Consider the following 16,897-nt stretch of genomic DNA (forward strand, 5'->3'; position numbering starts at 1 on the left):
ACCTCAGCCATGCAGCACACTAACTGCGAGGGAGGGTGGGCAACTCCACCTAGATGTGCACCCAGGAGGAAAGGGATCTGGGTTTGGCAAAGAGCTAGTGAATTTCTGCTACCAGTACCTTCAGAATGACTAAGAAGAGTCCCTTTGGCTGGCAAGGGAACCTCTGTAGCAGTGGGGGTCCTGAGTCTTCCACACCTTCCCGCAAAGCCCTCCACTCTCTCTGCTCCCCACTCTCCACTCTTTCCCAACTAGAGACCCAGAGAGGGTGTGAAGCCACCTCATGGTGTCATTTTATAACCACTGATTAAGCCTTAAGTTTGGGTTGTAACTCTCTCAGCCTTGCAGCCACAAGATATAAAAATTCCCTGATTTTCTAACCATGTCTTGAGGGGCAAATTTGGACTTTGATCTTGTCTTTCCTTTATGCTGTTGGTGCTGTTAGCACACAGCCTGCCTAACAGCCCTTGACTTCAGGGTAATCTTTATATTCTTCTATGGCAAGAGCCACCAGGTCCCGAAAGCCTTGCCCTTGATGGGCGCTTTGTTCTGAGGACCACAGGATTAACTGTCTCGCCATGGCATGCTGTGGGCTACTGGTATCCTGTCCCTTAATACTAGCTGGATTTTCACTGTCCTCTGGCCACTTGCCAGGCTTCCATCACCCCCATTTCCCACAGGGCTTCTTGTTCCATCCACCTCTAGTCCTGTTTTTGTATCCATCAAGGTTCTTAACTGTAAGAAACAGAGTCTGGTGACTCTAAGCAGTAAAGGAACTTGTCCAAGTTACTGGTTAGCTCCCAGGAGTTCTGGAAGGTTGGAGGATCAGATCTGGAAGAGACCCTACTGCCTCTGCTGGGCACAGATGCCACAACGGGCATCACCAACGAGGGATGGAGGTGCCATCACCTTTGAAAGCCGGATATAGCTGCTGCCACTGCCGCCATCAATTGCTGAGATGAGCTTCTCCCACCGGCAGCTTTACCTTGAAGTTGGGCACGTAGCTCTAATTGGAGGAGCCACGTCATGTGCCCAGGACCTTGCTTCAAGGGAGGTTGGGAAAAGGAGGCAGAAAGGGGCATTTTCAGCTTCTTTCAGGGAGGCAGCCTCTGTCTTCAAGCTGGGGGATACCTCTAACACAGGAATGGGACTCTGATGTGGGACGGCCAAGAGAATGACTCAGGTCCACTGCAAGAAGCCACTTGGTACACCTGGGCCCCTGGGCCCCTGGCCTGCAGCACTGGCCCTGTCGTCCCATGCTCTAACCAGGGGCCTCGCCAGCCTTTGGAGTCTGTGCAGGGTAAGGTGGGTAATGGAACATCCCCGTACAAAGGCAGTGTGGCCTGGAGGTCCTGACAGAATCAGGCTATGCTTGTAGCCGAGCCTACCAGTAAGTGTCTTTCAGTAAGTCCTCTAACTTCTTGGAACACGTAGTGATTGCCAGGCAGGCGACTGAGATCTCATCACTCCTCTCAAGTGGCTCTCCATGTGACCCTGGGCACATTCGGTAGCCTTTCTATAAGATGGGGAGCAGCTACCCTGCAAGGTTGTTGTGAGGATTAAATGACACGATGGATGTAAGTTTGTAGCACAATGCCTGGCAAATTGCTGGAATTCAATCACTGTTAGCTGCCGACTGCAATTTTAATACTGGGGATGATACAATTACCCTTTTCTTTCTTTCTGGGAGCTCTTTGCAAATAAGTGAACTATTTTGTATCCATCTCATGAATTCAGGGTAGACGTGTCTGGGAGTCAACTCAGGGAACTCTGGGGACCAGTTGTTCAATATGTCCAGCCCCTTCTGCTCCTCTCCTTTTTCCTTATTCTTGTCCTTCCGTCAGCTTGGCCTCTCTGTTTCAGCCTTCTTCTGTCTTCCCACCGGACTGCCAACCTCCCCATCCTTGCATCATTTGCTGTCACTCATTATGACTCCCATTCATTAACTGTCCTACCCATGTTCTGTGCAGTCAAGCACTCACAACCTGGGGGAATACAGGAGGGTGTCCCTTAGGAAATCTGTCTGGGAATCTTTGTGAGAGGTGAAGATGGAGCAAAGACCTCCACCTCATTTCCTGATTCTTGGTCCCTATGATGGTTAATTTTTTGTGTCAACTTAATTGGGCCATGGGGTACCCAGACACTTGGCCAAATATTATACTGGGTGAGTCTGTGAGGGTGTTTTTGGATGAGATTAACATTTGAATCAGTGGACTGATAAGTTTCCTCCTTTTGTAATAGATTGAGTGATGTGGACAAGAGCATTTGGTCTTTCCAAGAAGAAGAGGGAGAGGATAAGGGAAGAAGTAACAGCAGGAAAGAGTATACAGTCCTGTTCTGGTCATCTTGGGAAAGCTGTCTCCTTCAGCTGCTGTCTGCTTCAATTCCTGGTGAAATTTGATTCAGAGGTCTCCAGTGCTTGATTATATCAGACTGGATGTCAGTTGGAGCCTTTAACTGTGAGATGTACACCCAAGGCTTGAGTCTCAAGTTTGGCTGCCATCTGGGTAATGAGGAGGACCTGGTATAGTCCCTTCCAAGGACATTTAAGGGCAGTCTTTGTTCTTACTGATTTCAAATCAGAAGGATGGGAGAAAACTGGAAACAATTTGGAGATTTATAGTCAGATATTTGAGGAAACTAGAAGAGTTTAGAATCCAGTTCAGCTTACAGCTGTATAAAAAAACCTTGAAACTTTATCATTAACAGGACAAGAATCTAATATCTACAAAGTTGCAAACACAATTTCTCTCTCAATAATTATTACCCTTTTTATCAAAGATAATCATAGTAAAACTAATTTGTTTGTAGTAAATTTGGCTTGATTATTTACAAAAATACAGCAAGAATAGTGCTTTTTTTTTTTTTGGCCATGCAGCTTGAGGGATCTTAGTTCCCCAACCAGGGATTGAACCCGGGCCACTGGCAGTGAAAGCACAGAGTCCTAACCACTGGACTGCCAGGGAATTCCCTCATATAAGCCCTTTTTAAGATTACTTTGCTGGGGGCTTCCCTGGTGGCGCAGTGGTTGAGTCCACCTGCCGATGCAGGGGACACGGGTTCGTGCCCCAGTCCAGGAAGATCCCACATGCCGTGGAGCGGCTAGGCCCGTGAGCCATGGCCACTAAGCCTGTGCGTCCGGAGCCTGTGCTCCGCAACGGGAGAGACCACAACAGTGAGAGGCCCGCGTACCTCAAAAAGATAAATAAATAAAATAAAATATGACACAAATGAACTTATTTACGAAAGAGAAACAGACTCACAGACATAGAAAACAAACTTACGTTTACCAAAGGGGAAGGGGGAAGGGATAAGTTAGGAGTATGGAATTAGCGGATACACACTACCATATATAAAATAGAGAAACAAAAAGGATTTACTGTATAGCACAAGAAACTATATTCAATATCTTGTAATAACATATAATGGAAAAAAAACCAAAAAAGAATACGTATAGATATAAAAAAAGAACCACTTTGCTGTACACCTGAAACTAACACAATATTGTAAATCAACTATACTTGAAGTAAAAAAAAAAGAAATGGGGGATGTGTATATCAACTATACTTCAATTAAAAAATAGAATAGAAAAAGAGAAATGGGGTATGTTCTTTTAAATAAGGATTGCTACTTGGCTGTAAATTTGAAAAGACAAGGCAACAAAGTTTGAACCTATCAACAAGTGATTATAGCCTGGCACTGAGAAGTTATCACTGAGAGTGTCCAGGGCAGAAAGGGTGGTTGTTCTTCTACTGGCCTTTTCAGCTGGCTGTAAGACCCTTTTGTTGCTCCATTTACTGTGGTATAAGAGCAGTTGCTTTCAAATGTGTTGGATCATTCCACAATAAGAAATATTATGGCCCAGCATATACTTACGTATATAAAAACATATAAGTAACTGAAATAAAAGTTAAATAAACTGTATTTCCTATTTTCAGTGTATGTCATGCATGCACTCTATTTTGCATTTTATGAAACTATTCTCTTCTATTTATATATAGATAATAAACAAATCTATAATAAATTTATCTATAAATTATAGGTAAAATTGAAGATATATATTATTAATTTATCTATGTAGGTACAGACAATATGTATATGTTCTATTTAATTAAACATTAATCAAATTCACCAATGGTCTGTGATCACAATTTGAAAAACAAGAAGTTACAATAAGCACTGGGGCTTCCCTGGTGGCGCAGTGGTTAAGAATCCACCTGCCAATGCAGGGGACACTGGTTCGAGCCCTGGTCCAGGAAGATCCCACGTGCCGCAGAGCAACTAAGCCCACGAGCCACAACTACTGAGCCTGCATGCTGCAACTACTGAAGCCCACGCACCTAGAGCCCGTGCTCTGCAACAAGAGAAGCCATCTTAATGAGAACCCCGTGAACCACAACGAAGAGTAGCACCCGCTTGCTGCAACTAAAGAAAGCCCATGAACAGCAACGAAGACCCAATGCATCCAATAAATAAATAAATAAATAAAATAGATTTCTTAAAAAACAAACAAACAAAAAAATACTAGGAATCACACATTTTCCCCACTTTGAACAGGAAGGGCGACTTACCAGAAAGCTTCATGAAAACAGATTCCAGTAAAGCTAGAGAGTTCAAAATGCAAAGAGAGTAGAGCTTGGATTCAGGAAAAAACTTAGCTTCAAACTCCAGGGTTGACAAGAAAGCAGTGAGCTCAATGAACTCCATGGGTACCAACACCTGCTTGCTCACCAGCCTCCAGGTCATTAGAGGGCATCGCTGGATCCCACTTCTGACACCATGCAATGTCAACCTTTAAAATAAAACATCCAGTTATTTTACTGGCAAAATAGGTTTACTCAGAAATAACAGAGAATTGCAATTTGGGACAAGCATGTTATGATGTATCATAGGCAAGCCTGGAGAACAAAGGAGAGGCACTTGCTTTTATTAAGTTTTAGGGGGAAATTGGGGAGAGCTGTTTTGAACAAAACTTCATTGGAAAAGAACAAGCATTCAAGGCTGTGGCAGTTTCTCATTGGCTGCAAGTGGTGGTAAGAGAGCTGTTGCTGGGGCAGGGAGGAAATTTCCTTTTTTTTTTTTTAAAGCAGGAGAGGGAATTCGCTGGCAGTCCAGTGGTTAGGACTCCGTGCTTTCACTGCTGAGGGCCTGTGTTTAATCCCTAAGATCCCACAAGCCGGACTTCCCTGGTGGTTAAGACTCCATGCTCCCAATGCAGGGGGCCCAGGTTCGATCCCTGGTCAGGGAACTAGATCCTGCATGCCGCATGAGGCAATGAAGATCCTGTGTGCCACAACTAAGACCCGGTGCAGCCAAATAAATAAATAAATAAATATTTAAATTTATTTATTATTTTATTTTTGGCTGCTTTGGGTCTTTGTTGCTGCACATGGACTTTTTCTAGTTGCGGCGAGCAGGGGCTACTCTTCGTTGGTGTGTGGGCTTCTCATCGTGGTGGCTTCTCTTGTTGCAGAGCACGGGTTCTAGGCACACGGGCTTGAGTAGTTGTGGCATGCAGGCTCAGTGGTTGTGTCTCGCGGGCTCTAGAGTGCAGGATCAGTAGTTGTGGTGCACGGGCTTAGTTGCTCTGCGGCATGTGGGATCTTCCTGGACCAGGGCTCAAGCCTGTGTCCCCTGCATTGGCAGGTGGATTCTTAACCACTGCGCCACCAGGGAAGTCCTAAATAAATATTTTTTTTAAAAAAAAAGGCAGAAGATAAAATCCCCATGTGATTAATGTCCTCCTCCATCAAAATAATTCTTATCTTCCCTCTTCCTGCTGGTTATACAGACTGCAATGAATGGTACATGTGTGCGAGTTCCCTCTTCAGAGCTTCCCAAGTCCGTTTTAAATGAGATTTTCTTTATATATTTTCATGGTGCTCATGCACTGTTGCCCTACACAGTGGACATGGGTGTGTTTTTCTGTCCTCTCCTGACATTGCAAATACGAAAGTCAAAGAAACAGACATAGAAAGCCAGACAACATGGAAGTACGGCTATTTTCTTGGTGCATGGATATCTGTTTAATGTGTTCTTGAGTGGATAACTGGATAAGGCAGGATCATGAATGGAAGAGAAGGGCTGAGGGTGTGGGTACAGAATTGCCAGCTTCCTCCCAAATGAACACTTGATCTGGATTGTCAATGCCTCAGGGACATCGTTGCTGGTCTCCTTGTTCCTCACCATGAGCAAGCAGATGCTGGATAACTGCTCTTGGTGATTGTGTTGCAGGAAGTCTTGTGAACAGGAAAAGGAGAAGGCTCGCATTTGTTGCTGTCTTGGCAGTTAAAAGTGGGCCATGGATGATGATCATAGATTCAGGAAGAAAGCGGGTGGACTCAGGGAGGGGCCTCGAGGTCACAGATGAAACTCTGGGGTCTGATCCAAACCCAGAAGCAAAAGCTGGAATTTATTTAATGGAGTTCCATTCATTTATTCAGCAGATAGCAACTGAGCACCTACTAAGTGGCCAGGCCCCAAGTGAGCTGCGGGAATACGGCAAGAAGCAGATTCTCCTCTGTCTCCCACGAGCATAGAGCTACGTGCTCAAGTGGTGAACACTGAAGGAGCCCAGAAAGGAGACACTCTGCCCGTGACTGGTGCACAGACGGCTGCCTTGCTTGACTTCTCAGTCCTCCTCTAAGTCGGGTTCAGCTGACTCTTGACTCCCCTGCCACCAAGAGAGAGGGCAGCGGGGTGTCCCCACCCCAGACCAGGCAGGCTGCTTGCTTTGTTTCTCAGAGCCACCCTGGCTGTTTCAGACGCAGCCAGCCCAGGAGCTTAGACCAGAGGCAGCTGTGGGGCGTGGGCCTGGCAGCAGGCAGGCCTGTGGGCGGGCAGACAGGCAGCAGGAGAACACTCAAGAATTAACCCAACCAGGAACGGGTGTCTCCTCAGAGGATCACAGACATCCCCTCTCCTGCCCTTTGACGGTACCATCCCCAACTTCCAAGGCCTGGGCGATGGGGTTGATTACCGTGGTAATTTGGGGGAAAGAGGAGAGCAGTCTCCCCATCCTCGGGGGTTTTTCGTTTTGAAGTTAGCCAAAGGGACTGTTTGTCTCAGAACCACGGTCCCCTGGGGATGGAGATGAGCCCTCTGGAGCTGGAGCCCAGCTCTGAATAGGTGGGCCCAGGGTCTGGAGGCCAGGTCGGGCTGCCCACTGACTGGGGATGGGCGCTCCATTGCACTGCCTCTCAGGGGGCACTGCCCACCGCCTCAGAGCGGAGGAGCAGGGAAGGGCCAGCCAGGAGGCAAGCGGGGCCTATGTGCACTTGGCCCCATTTTCCTGCACCCCTCCCTCTCTCTCTCCTGCTCTGTCCCACTCTTTGGCTCTCTTTTCAGATTGAGACATGGCTCGGGAGCCCAAGCCCGGCCCTTCCCGGCCAGGCCAGAAGAGGCCGTGGGGCAGAGCCATCTCCTGGTGAGTCTGCCTGGGGTTGCCTACCGGGGAGGGAGTCTGATCAGCTTGTCTGGGGCTCTGGGCTCCCCTGAGACAGAATGAGAACCCCAGGAGGCTTGCTCAGTGTGTTGCCCACCCAGCCGGCCAGGCTGCTCGTCTTACTCTCTGTGGTACCAGAGGAGGTCCGGTCTCCCTTGGCCACAGGTTTTGTCTGTAAACTGGGTGTGTGTGTGGAGGGGGGTCAACCCAGCTCATTCCAAGGCCCCTTCTAGCTGACACAACCCAGCCACCCTCCTGCTGGTGATGCCCTCTCCTCTCGCCTGGACCCGGGGGCGTGAGTCCTCCAAGGGGAGCCTCACCTGTGGGGTGCTCGGGGGCTTTTTCTGGGTATACATGTTTGGGAAGTAGACAATGGGAACCCTTCTGGATGAAATCTTCCCTCTAACTTGGAAAGCTTCAAGGAATTTTAAAGAAACCTTTAAACATGTTTAGAAAGGAGCTCACCAACTTCTGCCAGCCAACGTGCCATTTTCACAGGCGTAACCAGTGTGTGTGAACCAGTGGCCCCTTAGTCCCCTCAGCTGGGAGCCTGTGATGTCTGTGATCAGCTCCTGGCCTGTCTGTGGGCATTTGAGTGCTTTCTGTCTTGCCAGTGGGGGAGGCAGGGAGGCAGTGGGTCAGGTGGTTGCTGTTAGGTACAGCACTGTGTCAACAGCCTGCTGCCGAAGGTTCTGATTTCTTTTGGGTTTTTGTTTGTGGGGGTTTTTTATAATTTTTTTTATACTTAATTTACTTATTTATTTACTTATTTTTGGCTCTGTTGGGTCTTCGTTGCTGCGTGCAGGCTTTCTCTAGTTGCGGCGAGCTGGGGCTGCTCTTCACAGCAGTGTGCGGGCTTCTCACTGCAGTGGCTTGTCTTGTTGCAGACCATGGGCTCTAGGCGAGCAGGCTTCAGTAGTTGTGGCACATGGGCTCAGTAGTTGTGGCACATGGGCTCAGTAGTTGTGGCTCACGGGCTTAGTTGCTTCCACGGCATGTGGGATCTTCCTGGACCAGGGCTCAAACCTGTGTCCACTGCATTGGCAGGCGAATTCTTAACCACTGGAACACCAGGGAAGTCCAGTTCTGGTTTCTTTTGGGTCTCATCTCCTCAGAAGTGCGATGGCAGGAATGGGTAGGGGCTACTCTGAGAAGCCTCTGCACCTTCAGGCTGACCTCGAGAGTCATTAGGCCAAATCTCTCCCTGCCTGCGGCAGCCAGGCCTACATCACCTTTGCCGGCATGGACTGCTTTTTCACTGTGTTGTTTTGGGCTGATGAGTAGATGTGTACTCGTAGTTTTTTAAGCTTGCGTTTCCTCAGTGATGCTGAACTGCGTGTGCGGTATGTTGGTTTGCCTCGAGTCTTGTGCGTGACACTCTCATCTGGGAGTTGATATGGTTTGGTAAATATCCGTCTGATGGGAGGTAAGTGGTTTCTTCCCATAGTTCTCTGCTGTGCTTTTTCACACGGCCGCTTTGAGGCTGGGTTAACCCTTTCTCAGTTCTTCAGTTCCAGTTGCCTTCTCCAGATTTCATGTCGCCCCACCCCCTTGCCTAGCAGGCTCGGACCCAGTGCTGTAGGTGCAGGTGGGAGAACAGGGAAGCAGTGGGGAGTGATGCCAGCTGTCCTGCAGGAGCTCAGATTCCGTTCAGAGGGGTGCCTGGCATTCAAGGCCTGGGGCAGGGGTGGCTTCCTTAAGACCCATGTGTCCCTAGGGCACTCCAGTGGGGAGAATGAAACCCTTCTCTGGGGACTAGGGCAGCATGTCTGGAGCAGCAGCAGGCTGTTGCTGTGGCTCTGGCCCCTTTGGATAGTCACCCAAAGAGGGGTGGTTCGGGATGAGGTTCTGGTGGCCCCTGAGTTGTTGGATGACTTCTCTATGAGAGCTGGTCAAGTCCAGGCCTTGTGTCTTGGGTCTCAAAATGGCATTTGTCAACCTGGAGGGAAAGGTTTGTGGTGGAAGGATTGCCCCAGGTCCCCTCCCCCCCACCTCCCCCCACTTGGCCCCTGAGGACACTGAGGGAGGTGGCTTGACCTCTGCCCAGAGTCATACTGATGGTGCATTTTATTTCTCTTACTGTGGGAAGTCCCAGCTTGCACTGTAACCATTAGCCCAGACCAGGGGACAGATGTGACTGCAGACCCTGTGTGACCAGGCCACTGCCCCTTAGGAAGAGAGAATCAAGGCCACACACCCAGGGCACAGGCCTCAGCCCTGGCTGATGACTGGGGACAGGGGCAGAGCAGGGATGACCCCAGACCGGGAGGGACCCTCTACCTACAGCAAGCTGGAGCAGCGAATATCGCCTAACCTCTAACCCGCAAACTCATCCTGCCTTTGTCTCAACTCCGGTAGCTCCCAAGTCTGTGCTCAGCAGTCAGTGAATTACCATTCCTTTACCATTAATTTTTAGGTACTCTAAAAAGTCATTTTAGGAAAAAAAGTGTGGAAGAGGTGTTTAAAGAAAAGTGTGCTTCTTGCATTGGCTGGGAATTGAACCCTGGCCTCCCACGTGGCAGGCAAGAATTCTACCACTGAATCATCAATGCTGTTGTAGAATAGGGTTCATCGAGGTAGCTCAGGTGGTCGGCTACTGGTCCCTCCCCATCTCCCTCCCCTCTCCTCCCCTCTCCTCCCCTCCAGCTGTCTGATCTCTGCTGAGGTTTCAACCCAGTCAGGGAGAGGGGGCCCCCATGGCCAACCCAAGGCGGGCCAGACAAGCGAGAATTTTCCCGGAGTGGTCATGCTCAGCTGAGACTCGTACTCAGCTGAGACTCGTAACCTGGAGCTCTGTCCTGGCCCCCAGCTGTCCCAGCTTGGTCGTTGCCGACCCTCAGGGGGCTGCCTGTTTCCTGCACCGTGGCCCGGACCCCGACCCCAACCCCAGAGCGCCGAAGGGATGGGTACCTGCCCTCCCGCGCTCCACTGGCTCGCTTTCCTTTCTCCAAGGATGGGCCTCCCACCGCCGGAATCAACATCCCAGCGGCTCCTGGGCTGCCCACCAGACTTCCTGAGGCCAGAAAGCGGGGACGGGGTGGCCGGAAATCTCATCCACAGGCTTGGGGACCTCACGGCATGAAGGGGAAGGGGCCCCCTAATGTTCCCTATTCCGCTCCGGTGGCTTCCATAGGCCTTGCCCCTCATCAGCTGGGCCTGAGCTGGTGGTGTGGGCGCACGGTCCCAGAAAGTTATTTCAGAAACTTTACTGCCCCCAGCTTGCAGCCCCTCTCCTCCCCCTCAACTCCTCACTTGCCTTAACTGAAGCCTCAGGCTGCACCCGAACTGCCTGCAGCTGTATCCCCACAGGATCTTCCTGCCCAAGCCAGACCCAGCTGTCCCTCTGCACCCATCTTCCCTTCCCTCCTAGGCACCAGTTCCCTGGAGGTGCATGGTGCGTGAGAGCAGGCGTGAGGCCAGGCAGTGACAGCCTGGGACCTTCCAGACTCAGCCTCTCTCCCAGGGCCTGGAGCGAAGGGAAGGTGGCCTGGGCACGGCCCTTAACCCCCCACTGTCTGGCCCTGCCAGTGCTGAGCCCTGCATCCTGGCGATTCCCACGCAAGGATTAAAGGCTCTCTCGGTGGCTTTGAGCCCTGACTTAATTCTTCCCTTTCATCCTTTGCCAGACTAAGAACCAGAATAACATCAGCAGTGCCTGGGTCAGGCAGAGGAGGCTTTGGACAGCCCAGACCTGGCGGGCCAGAAGCCTGTGGGCAATCGCCCCCTCCTGCCACCTGGAGGCACCCGGAACGTGCCCCTAACAGAGGCCAGCTATGGGGAAGCTGGTTTGCTGTGGTCTCCCAAAGTGACCTTGGTCAAGTCCCTAGGGGCTCTTATGGTGAAGAATCCTGGGATTCTAAGGAAAAGCTGCATACATCAGTTTCTCCAAATTAAACTGGAGTCGAGGCAAGGATTCTGGCCCTGGACAATGACCCTTTCCTCATTTATCTCTATTTCAACAGCAACTATGACCTGGATTACAAGCTGTACAGGGAAGATTTCCCCTACAGGTAGGTGGGTCCTGCCCCCTCAGTCCTCTGGGCAAGCAGGTGGGGCTAGTTGGCCTGACTCCCTCTCCATCCTGTCCATAGGGTGTATGAATACCAGAGGATCCCTCCACTAATCAACCGTGTGCCTATCAAGATCCGGAGGACCCATATGGGCATGGGGGTCAAGAGCAACTTCAGTCCCCACAAGTCTCCCAGGAACAGTCAGCTGACCCCCAAGATAAAGCGTGAGTGAGGGAGCACAGCCCTCAGCTGCAGGGCTAGGGGAGAACTGGGAGGCCCTTAGCAGTGAGGGTGGGTTCAGGAGTCCTCGCAGCACTGCCCTCTGCCTCCTGAACCTGACTGATACCAACTCTGGCCCCTCTCCCAGCAGTCCAGACTGAGGAGCTGCACTCCATCAGGGGAGAGCTGAGCCAGATCAAAGCCCAGGTGGACCGTCTGTTGGACAGTGTGGAGCGCATGGACCAGCAGAGGGACCAGCTTTCAGGTCAGGTCCCCCCAGGTGTGGGCCCAGGCCACACCCTTAGCAGGCTCCAGGTTTTCCCACTCCTGAAGGTACCAGGGGGTCCTGCCTCCAGCTTTCCCTGGGTGCAGGGCTCCTCCTCACCCTCCCTGGAATTCACTTCCCCCTACTCCCTCTGGGTGTCTCTGTGGCTTGAGGACCTTTTTGGCTTCTAGATTGTTCTATGACCCCCATCCACTCAGCAGCTGTCTGGAGCCAGAGCAGTGTCCCAGCCCATCCCCATCTTGTCCTCTCGAGCCCTAGATTCCCTAGATCAGTGCTGGGCATCAAGTGGCATCTTTGGGGTTAGCTGGGGCCTTCAAATCTAGCCACTGACCAGTGACTCTCCCTGTGCAGGGACAGAAGACTGTGAACAGAACAGGGGCTCTGGAAGTAAAGGCTCCTCATGCAGAACCACTGATCCCCAGCAGGAGCCCAGGGGCCAGAGGGCCCATCCAGAGGCAGACAGCTTCCAGAACACAGACCTGGAGGAGGCAGTGAGTGGCCTGGCGCCTCCCCCCATTCTCACCCTCCTTGTGGCCTCTCTGTGAGCAAAGGAGGGACTTGCGTTTGCATGGGAGACCACAATGATGGTTGCGGGGAGGCGTCTGACTTCCATCACAGCCAATGACCAGAAGACGGGGCCCTGCCCTGTTTTTTCTCCCCTCCTGATTTGGGCTTGGTCGGCTCAAATGGACCAGGGGCTACAGCTGGGTAGCTGAGCCAGTTCTGGGCTGAAATACCATCTCCTCCTGGAAGGTGGGTGGGGAGGGGGCTTTGAGCATTGCACAGGGAATATCACAGATGTGCCCCATAGCCCCAGATCCCTTGCCCAAAAACCATGTGGTAAGCCTGCCCCTGCCCACCTGCTACCCCAGAGTCTTTGGGCTGTCTTGCATTGTACCATACTCCCCAGGAAAGCTGGAGCACACTGACCTTCCTGGACTGAGAATATCCAAACCTGGATCTGATAACAGCCTTTTGTGCAGCTTCAAAGGGCCCAAATGTTCCCTGCCCTACCATTCCCTCCTCTCCTATTGGTGGTCCCTGAGATGGGCCAAGCCCCTACTGTTGCTAGGGCCATCTCAGCAAGGCTGGGGCTGCTGGGGGGTTAGTAGTGAGGAGCTTCCTCTCCTCCACTTGCCTAGCCCTGGCCTGTGGGCTCCAGGGGACACTTACTGCTGCCCAAGACTGTATCACATCTAGGAAAAGACTGGGGTAGGTGCAGAAAATGCCTTCTTCTGTCTGGTGGTCCTGGGTCCGTTCCCAAGTCTCAGGAAGAATCTACAGTAGCACTGAGATGTCAAAGCTGCCAAGAAAGGGAGGTGGGGGTGAGAGACTGGGAGTTGTTAGCAGATGGCCCTCCCTTTCCCAGCCATTCCACACCTCTCAGCCCTTGGGGCTAGAGTCCTGCTTCTGCTTCTCCTACAGGTGAAGAATCATGCAGCAGACCAGGAAGACAGCCAGTAGAAGGTTGTAACCCCTCCGGCTCATCAGCTCCAGGCACCTTCCCTAGTGGTTCCTTTCCTTGCCTTGAGTGATTTTCCAAAGGCCTCTCAGTGGCACCCATGCAACCCATTCTGGAGCAAGGGCAACAGAAATGGAGGCACGGCTCAGCCAGACCAGCCAGGAAGCCTCCCCCCAGGTATTGGCTTTAGCTTTGGTCATGTTTCCAGATGACAGTATGGGGACTGGCAGGGAAGGGAAGAGGCTGCAACTGCCCAGCACCAGCTCACCATTCTTAGAAAGCTGAGGCCCACTCGTCGAAGGGGCAGCTGGATGGGGCCCACCTGGGAGCACCATCAGACTTCTCTGACTGCAGGTACTGTTCCAGCGGCTCTTCTCCCTCTCAAAGCCCCCAGTCCTGTCTGGGTGTCAATAGGGGTATCCTTTTTGTGTCGTTTCTATCTTGTTTCTTGCTGATGTGATACCATGTATTTCAGATCTGCTTTGGAAATATGTATTATGTCACTGGGGGGAAATAAAATTTATATTTTTTTCCTCTTGATCAGGGGTTCTCGGTGTGGTCTCCAAGCCTTATTCTGGCCCTTTGGCTGTCCCAGGCCAACCCTTCCTAGAGAAGCTGAGCAGGCCCGAGACACACAAGCTCAGAAGCTCACACCAAGCCAGGGCAGAAAGGGCACCAAGCTGCCCCGCTTTTCTCCAAACCAGACCTGAGCACAAACCTGCAGGGCTCAGGAGCCACAAAGGGAACATCTTACCCTTGTGGTCAGGCCAGCTCTGCCCTACAAAATGGCCAGACTCCATCTCCAACATCCAGAAACTCTCACTCCTGGCAATTCAAGTGCCCTCTCCCAGGAGCCAAGACTAGATGAGGGACACCAGGACACATATAATGCTGTCCCAAGCCTTTGACACCAGGAGTCCGAGAACACACTACCCAGCTCGGAAGAGCCTTGCTCTCTTAAATCCTGTATCAAGAACAACAGAATTTTTCAGATATAAGAGTTTTTGTTTTAGCTCAGATATTAAGTGGGAAAGCACAGGCCCCTTGTCCATTCTCTCAAAAGCAGCCCAATAATATAGGAGGGGGTCACTGGCTGGCCTGCATAGGGTCCATCCCTTACGAGACACTAGCTCCAGGTTCCACTTTCCAGGTAAGTCCAGCTGAAGTCCTTTCCAACTTGGGGGGGTCAAGCTGCATTCGCAGGTTTCTTCACCTGAGTCGTGGCTGGGAGCGAACTCAATTAGAAAAGTTCCTTTAACGGCACAGTTTTTAAAAATATCATCCCAACACAGCTGTCCAGTGCATCAGTTCTGAGCACGCCTCCCCAGATCCTCTCCCGTGCTCCGAGTTCTCAGCTTGGCGCACGCAGTCTGCAAGCCGACGGCGCGGGTCCTTTCGAGGAGAGCGGTAGCTGTCCTCGGCGTCCGTCCTTGCTCAGGGTTCTGCTTCAGGGCGGCGTGGCGGCGCCCCTCCGGCGGGCGGCCCGTACTAAACACTGCTGCAAAACGGGGTAGAGGCGCTGGCAGCCCTCGAGACCCAGGCGCACGGCCTCCGCCCAGCTCTCGGTCGGGCCGCCCTCCCCGCTGCCCAGCAGCCCGGCCACCTGGTTGAGCACCGGCATAAGCGCCACGGTGAGGCCGGCGGCGGCGCGTTCCTCCTCTAGCAGCGTGGGGTCCAGCAGCCAGGTGGGCTCGGGCCCCGGCGCGCGGCTTAAGCCGCAGCCCACCACCAGGTCGTACATCTCGATGCCCGCGTCGGCCAGGGCGATCGCGGCAGCCGTGAGCGCGGCGGCCAGTGCCGAGCCGCCGTCCTCGAGCAGCAGCGCCGACACCTCGAGCTGCGCGCGCGGGTAGCGGCCCAGGCGCACGGCCGGCTCGAGCGCCTCCTGCAGCGCCAGCGCCAGCTCACGCTCCTCGCTGCCACCCGGGGGAGCGCGGCGCCGGCGGCCCGAGAAGGGCGCGCGGCGGAAGTCGCAGAGCAGGCGGCCCCGCAGCGCGGCGGGGGTCTCGCCGCCCGCTCCGGCCGGGCCGCCACCGCGCTCACCGCCCTCTACCTGGCGTGGGCCGGACACTGCGCACAGCACCTTGGTGCCTCCCGCCTCCAGGTAGGCCGAGCCCTTGGCCTGGCTCAACAGCCCGGCGCGCGCGTACACAGGCCGGAGCCGCGTCGGGTCGCGAGCGGCCGGCACCTCGTCCTCGTCGGTCGTGTACAACTGCGGCGGCTGCGACTCCTCGGGCCCGCGGATGCGGCGGTTGTTCCCAGGCATGGCTGCATCTGGCGCACGAGTCCCCCTCACCCGTCGGCCAGGCCTCGCGCGCCGGCTCTTCCGCCCGCTCAAAGCCGCGCGCTCGCGCTAGGACTGTCGGGATAGCGGCAGGCCGCCCCGCACCGCCCCCTGCCGCCCCGGAGGGAGAACGGCGAGCGCTGCAGAGTCCTGGGGCCGCCGCAAGGACGCCCAGGGTTCGGTGGATGGATGGACGGATGTACCGGGCAGGCCTGCAGAAGTGGGACCTAGGCCGGCTCGGCTGACCTCTAGCCTTTGCGCTCAGGGCGTAGGGCTTCTTCCTTTCACTTGTGAAGCTGTAATTATTTTAATTTTGCACTTACGTGTGTGACTGTTTTATCCATGTTCCCCACTGCCTTGCCCACGAGGGCAGTGACCTTCTGTCTTGGTCACTCCTGTACTGTTAGTGCCCTGGCTGGCATAAACGCTTGTCGAGTGAATGAATGGAACTATGTCTCTCCTGCTCCGGATTGTGTGGGCTCTTTGTATCCCTAACACTCCTCACCTGGCATGCACATATTGCAGCCAAGGGCCTAAGCCCTCTGTCTGCTTTTCATACTCCTCACCCCCAGGCCTTGTGACTGCTAGCCTCTGCTTCTTCTCTCAGCATAGACCTGCTTTTCCTCCTCCCTCAAAGTCAGCAGGCCTGAAAATGACCCAGGGCCCCAGAGCCAGCCTGCTGTACTCAGGGGACATGAAATCAGCCAGAGCGGGCACAACCAAGTACTGTACACTACTGTTACCAAACCCAACTGTCTTCACACTTGGGTGAATGGACGCAGAACCATGTCAGAGTATCCACCCTCACCGTCCAAGTGAGGTCCTGGAACCAGGAATGACGTGGCAGTCAAAGGAGTGGGGGGAGGCAACTGATGTACCCTAAACACCTCCTATACCAAAGAATGCCTCTGACCTCACGCCCAACCTGCACATCAAGTGAGGAAACGGGATATGGGCCTAAGAAATGAAGATATTCTCCTACAAGGGGCTCTATTCTGTGGGCCACCTCCACAGATGTTGAGGAAAATCCAGCAGCCATTATTCCCGAACTTCAGGGGTCTGGGGCTAGACTCGGCAAGGACTGCGACCAGAAGCCAGCTGGAGCCACAGCATTTATTCTACAGACACCCAGGGAGCCACGGGCTGTCACACTGGGGGCACCCGTGGGGTGGGGGGTGGGGGAGAGAGGGGAGAA

General features: G+C 53.0%; 2 protein-coding genes across 2 annotated transcripts; one reads left to right on the forward strand and one right to left on the reverse strand.

Annotated features, from left to right (window-relative positions):
- The first annotated feature begins 6,502 nt into the window (after positions 1-6,502).
- Positions 6,503-13,570, forward strand: LOC114904144 (RNA-binding Raly-like protein). Its single transcript, XM_029237657.1, has 7 exons — positions 6,503-6,932; positions 7,345-7,423; positions 11,404-11,451; positions 11,533-11,675; positions 11,822-11,935; positions 12,308-12,447; positions 13,382-13,570. The coding sequence occupies exons 2-7, from the start codon at positions 7,353-7,355 to the stop codon at positions 13,418-13,420; spliced, it is 555 nt and encodes a 184-aa protein (XP_029093490.1). The 5' UTR covers positions 6,503-6,932; positions 7,345-7,352; the 3' UTR covers positions 13,421-13,570.
- An 832-nt stretch (positions 13,571-14,402) lies between these two features.
- Positions 14,403-15,727, reverse strand: EXOSC6 (exosome component 6). Its single transcript, XM_029237644.1, has one exon. It carries the CDS (start codon positions 15,682-15,684, stop codon positions 14,866-14,868), a length of 819 nt encoding a protein of 272 aa, XP_029093477.1. The 5' UTR covers positions 15,685-15,727; the 3' UTR covers positions 14,403-14,865.
- Positions 15,728-16,897: the final 1,170 nt, after the last annotated feature.

Source organism: Monodon monoceros, unplaced genomic scaffold (assembly GCF_005190385.1).
Source record: "Monodon monoceros isolate NGI ecotype Baffin Bay Population unplaced genomic scaffold, NGI_Narwhal_1 Super_Scaffold_10, whole genome shotgun sequence".
Classification (NCBI taxonomy): Eukaryota; Metazoa; Chordata; class Mammalia; order Artiodactyla; family Monodontidae; genus Monodon; species Monodon monoceros.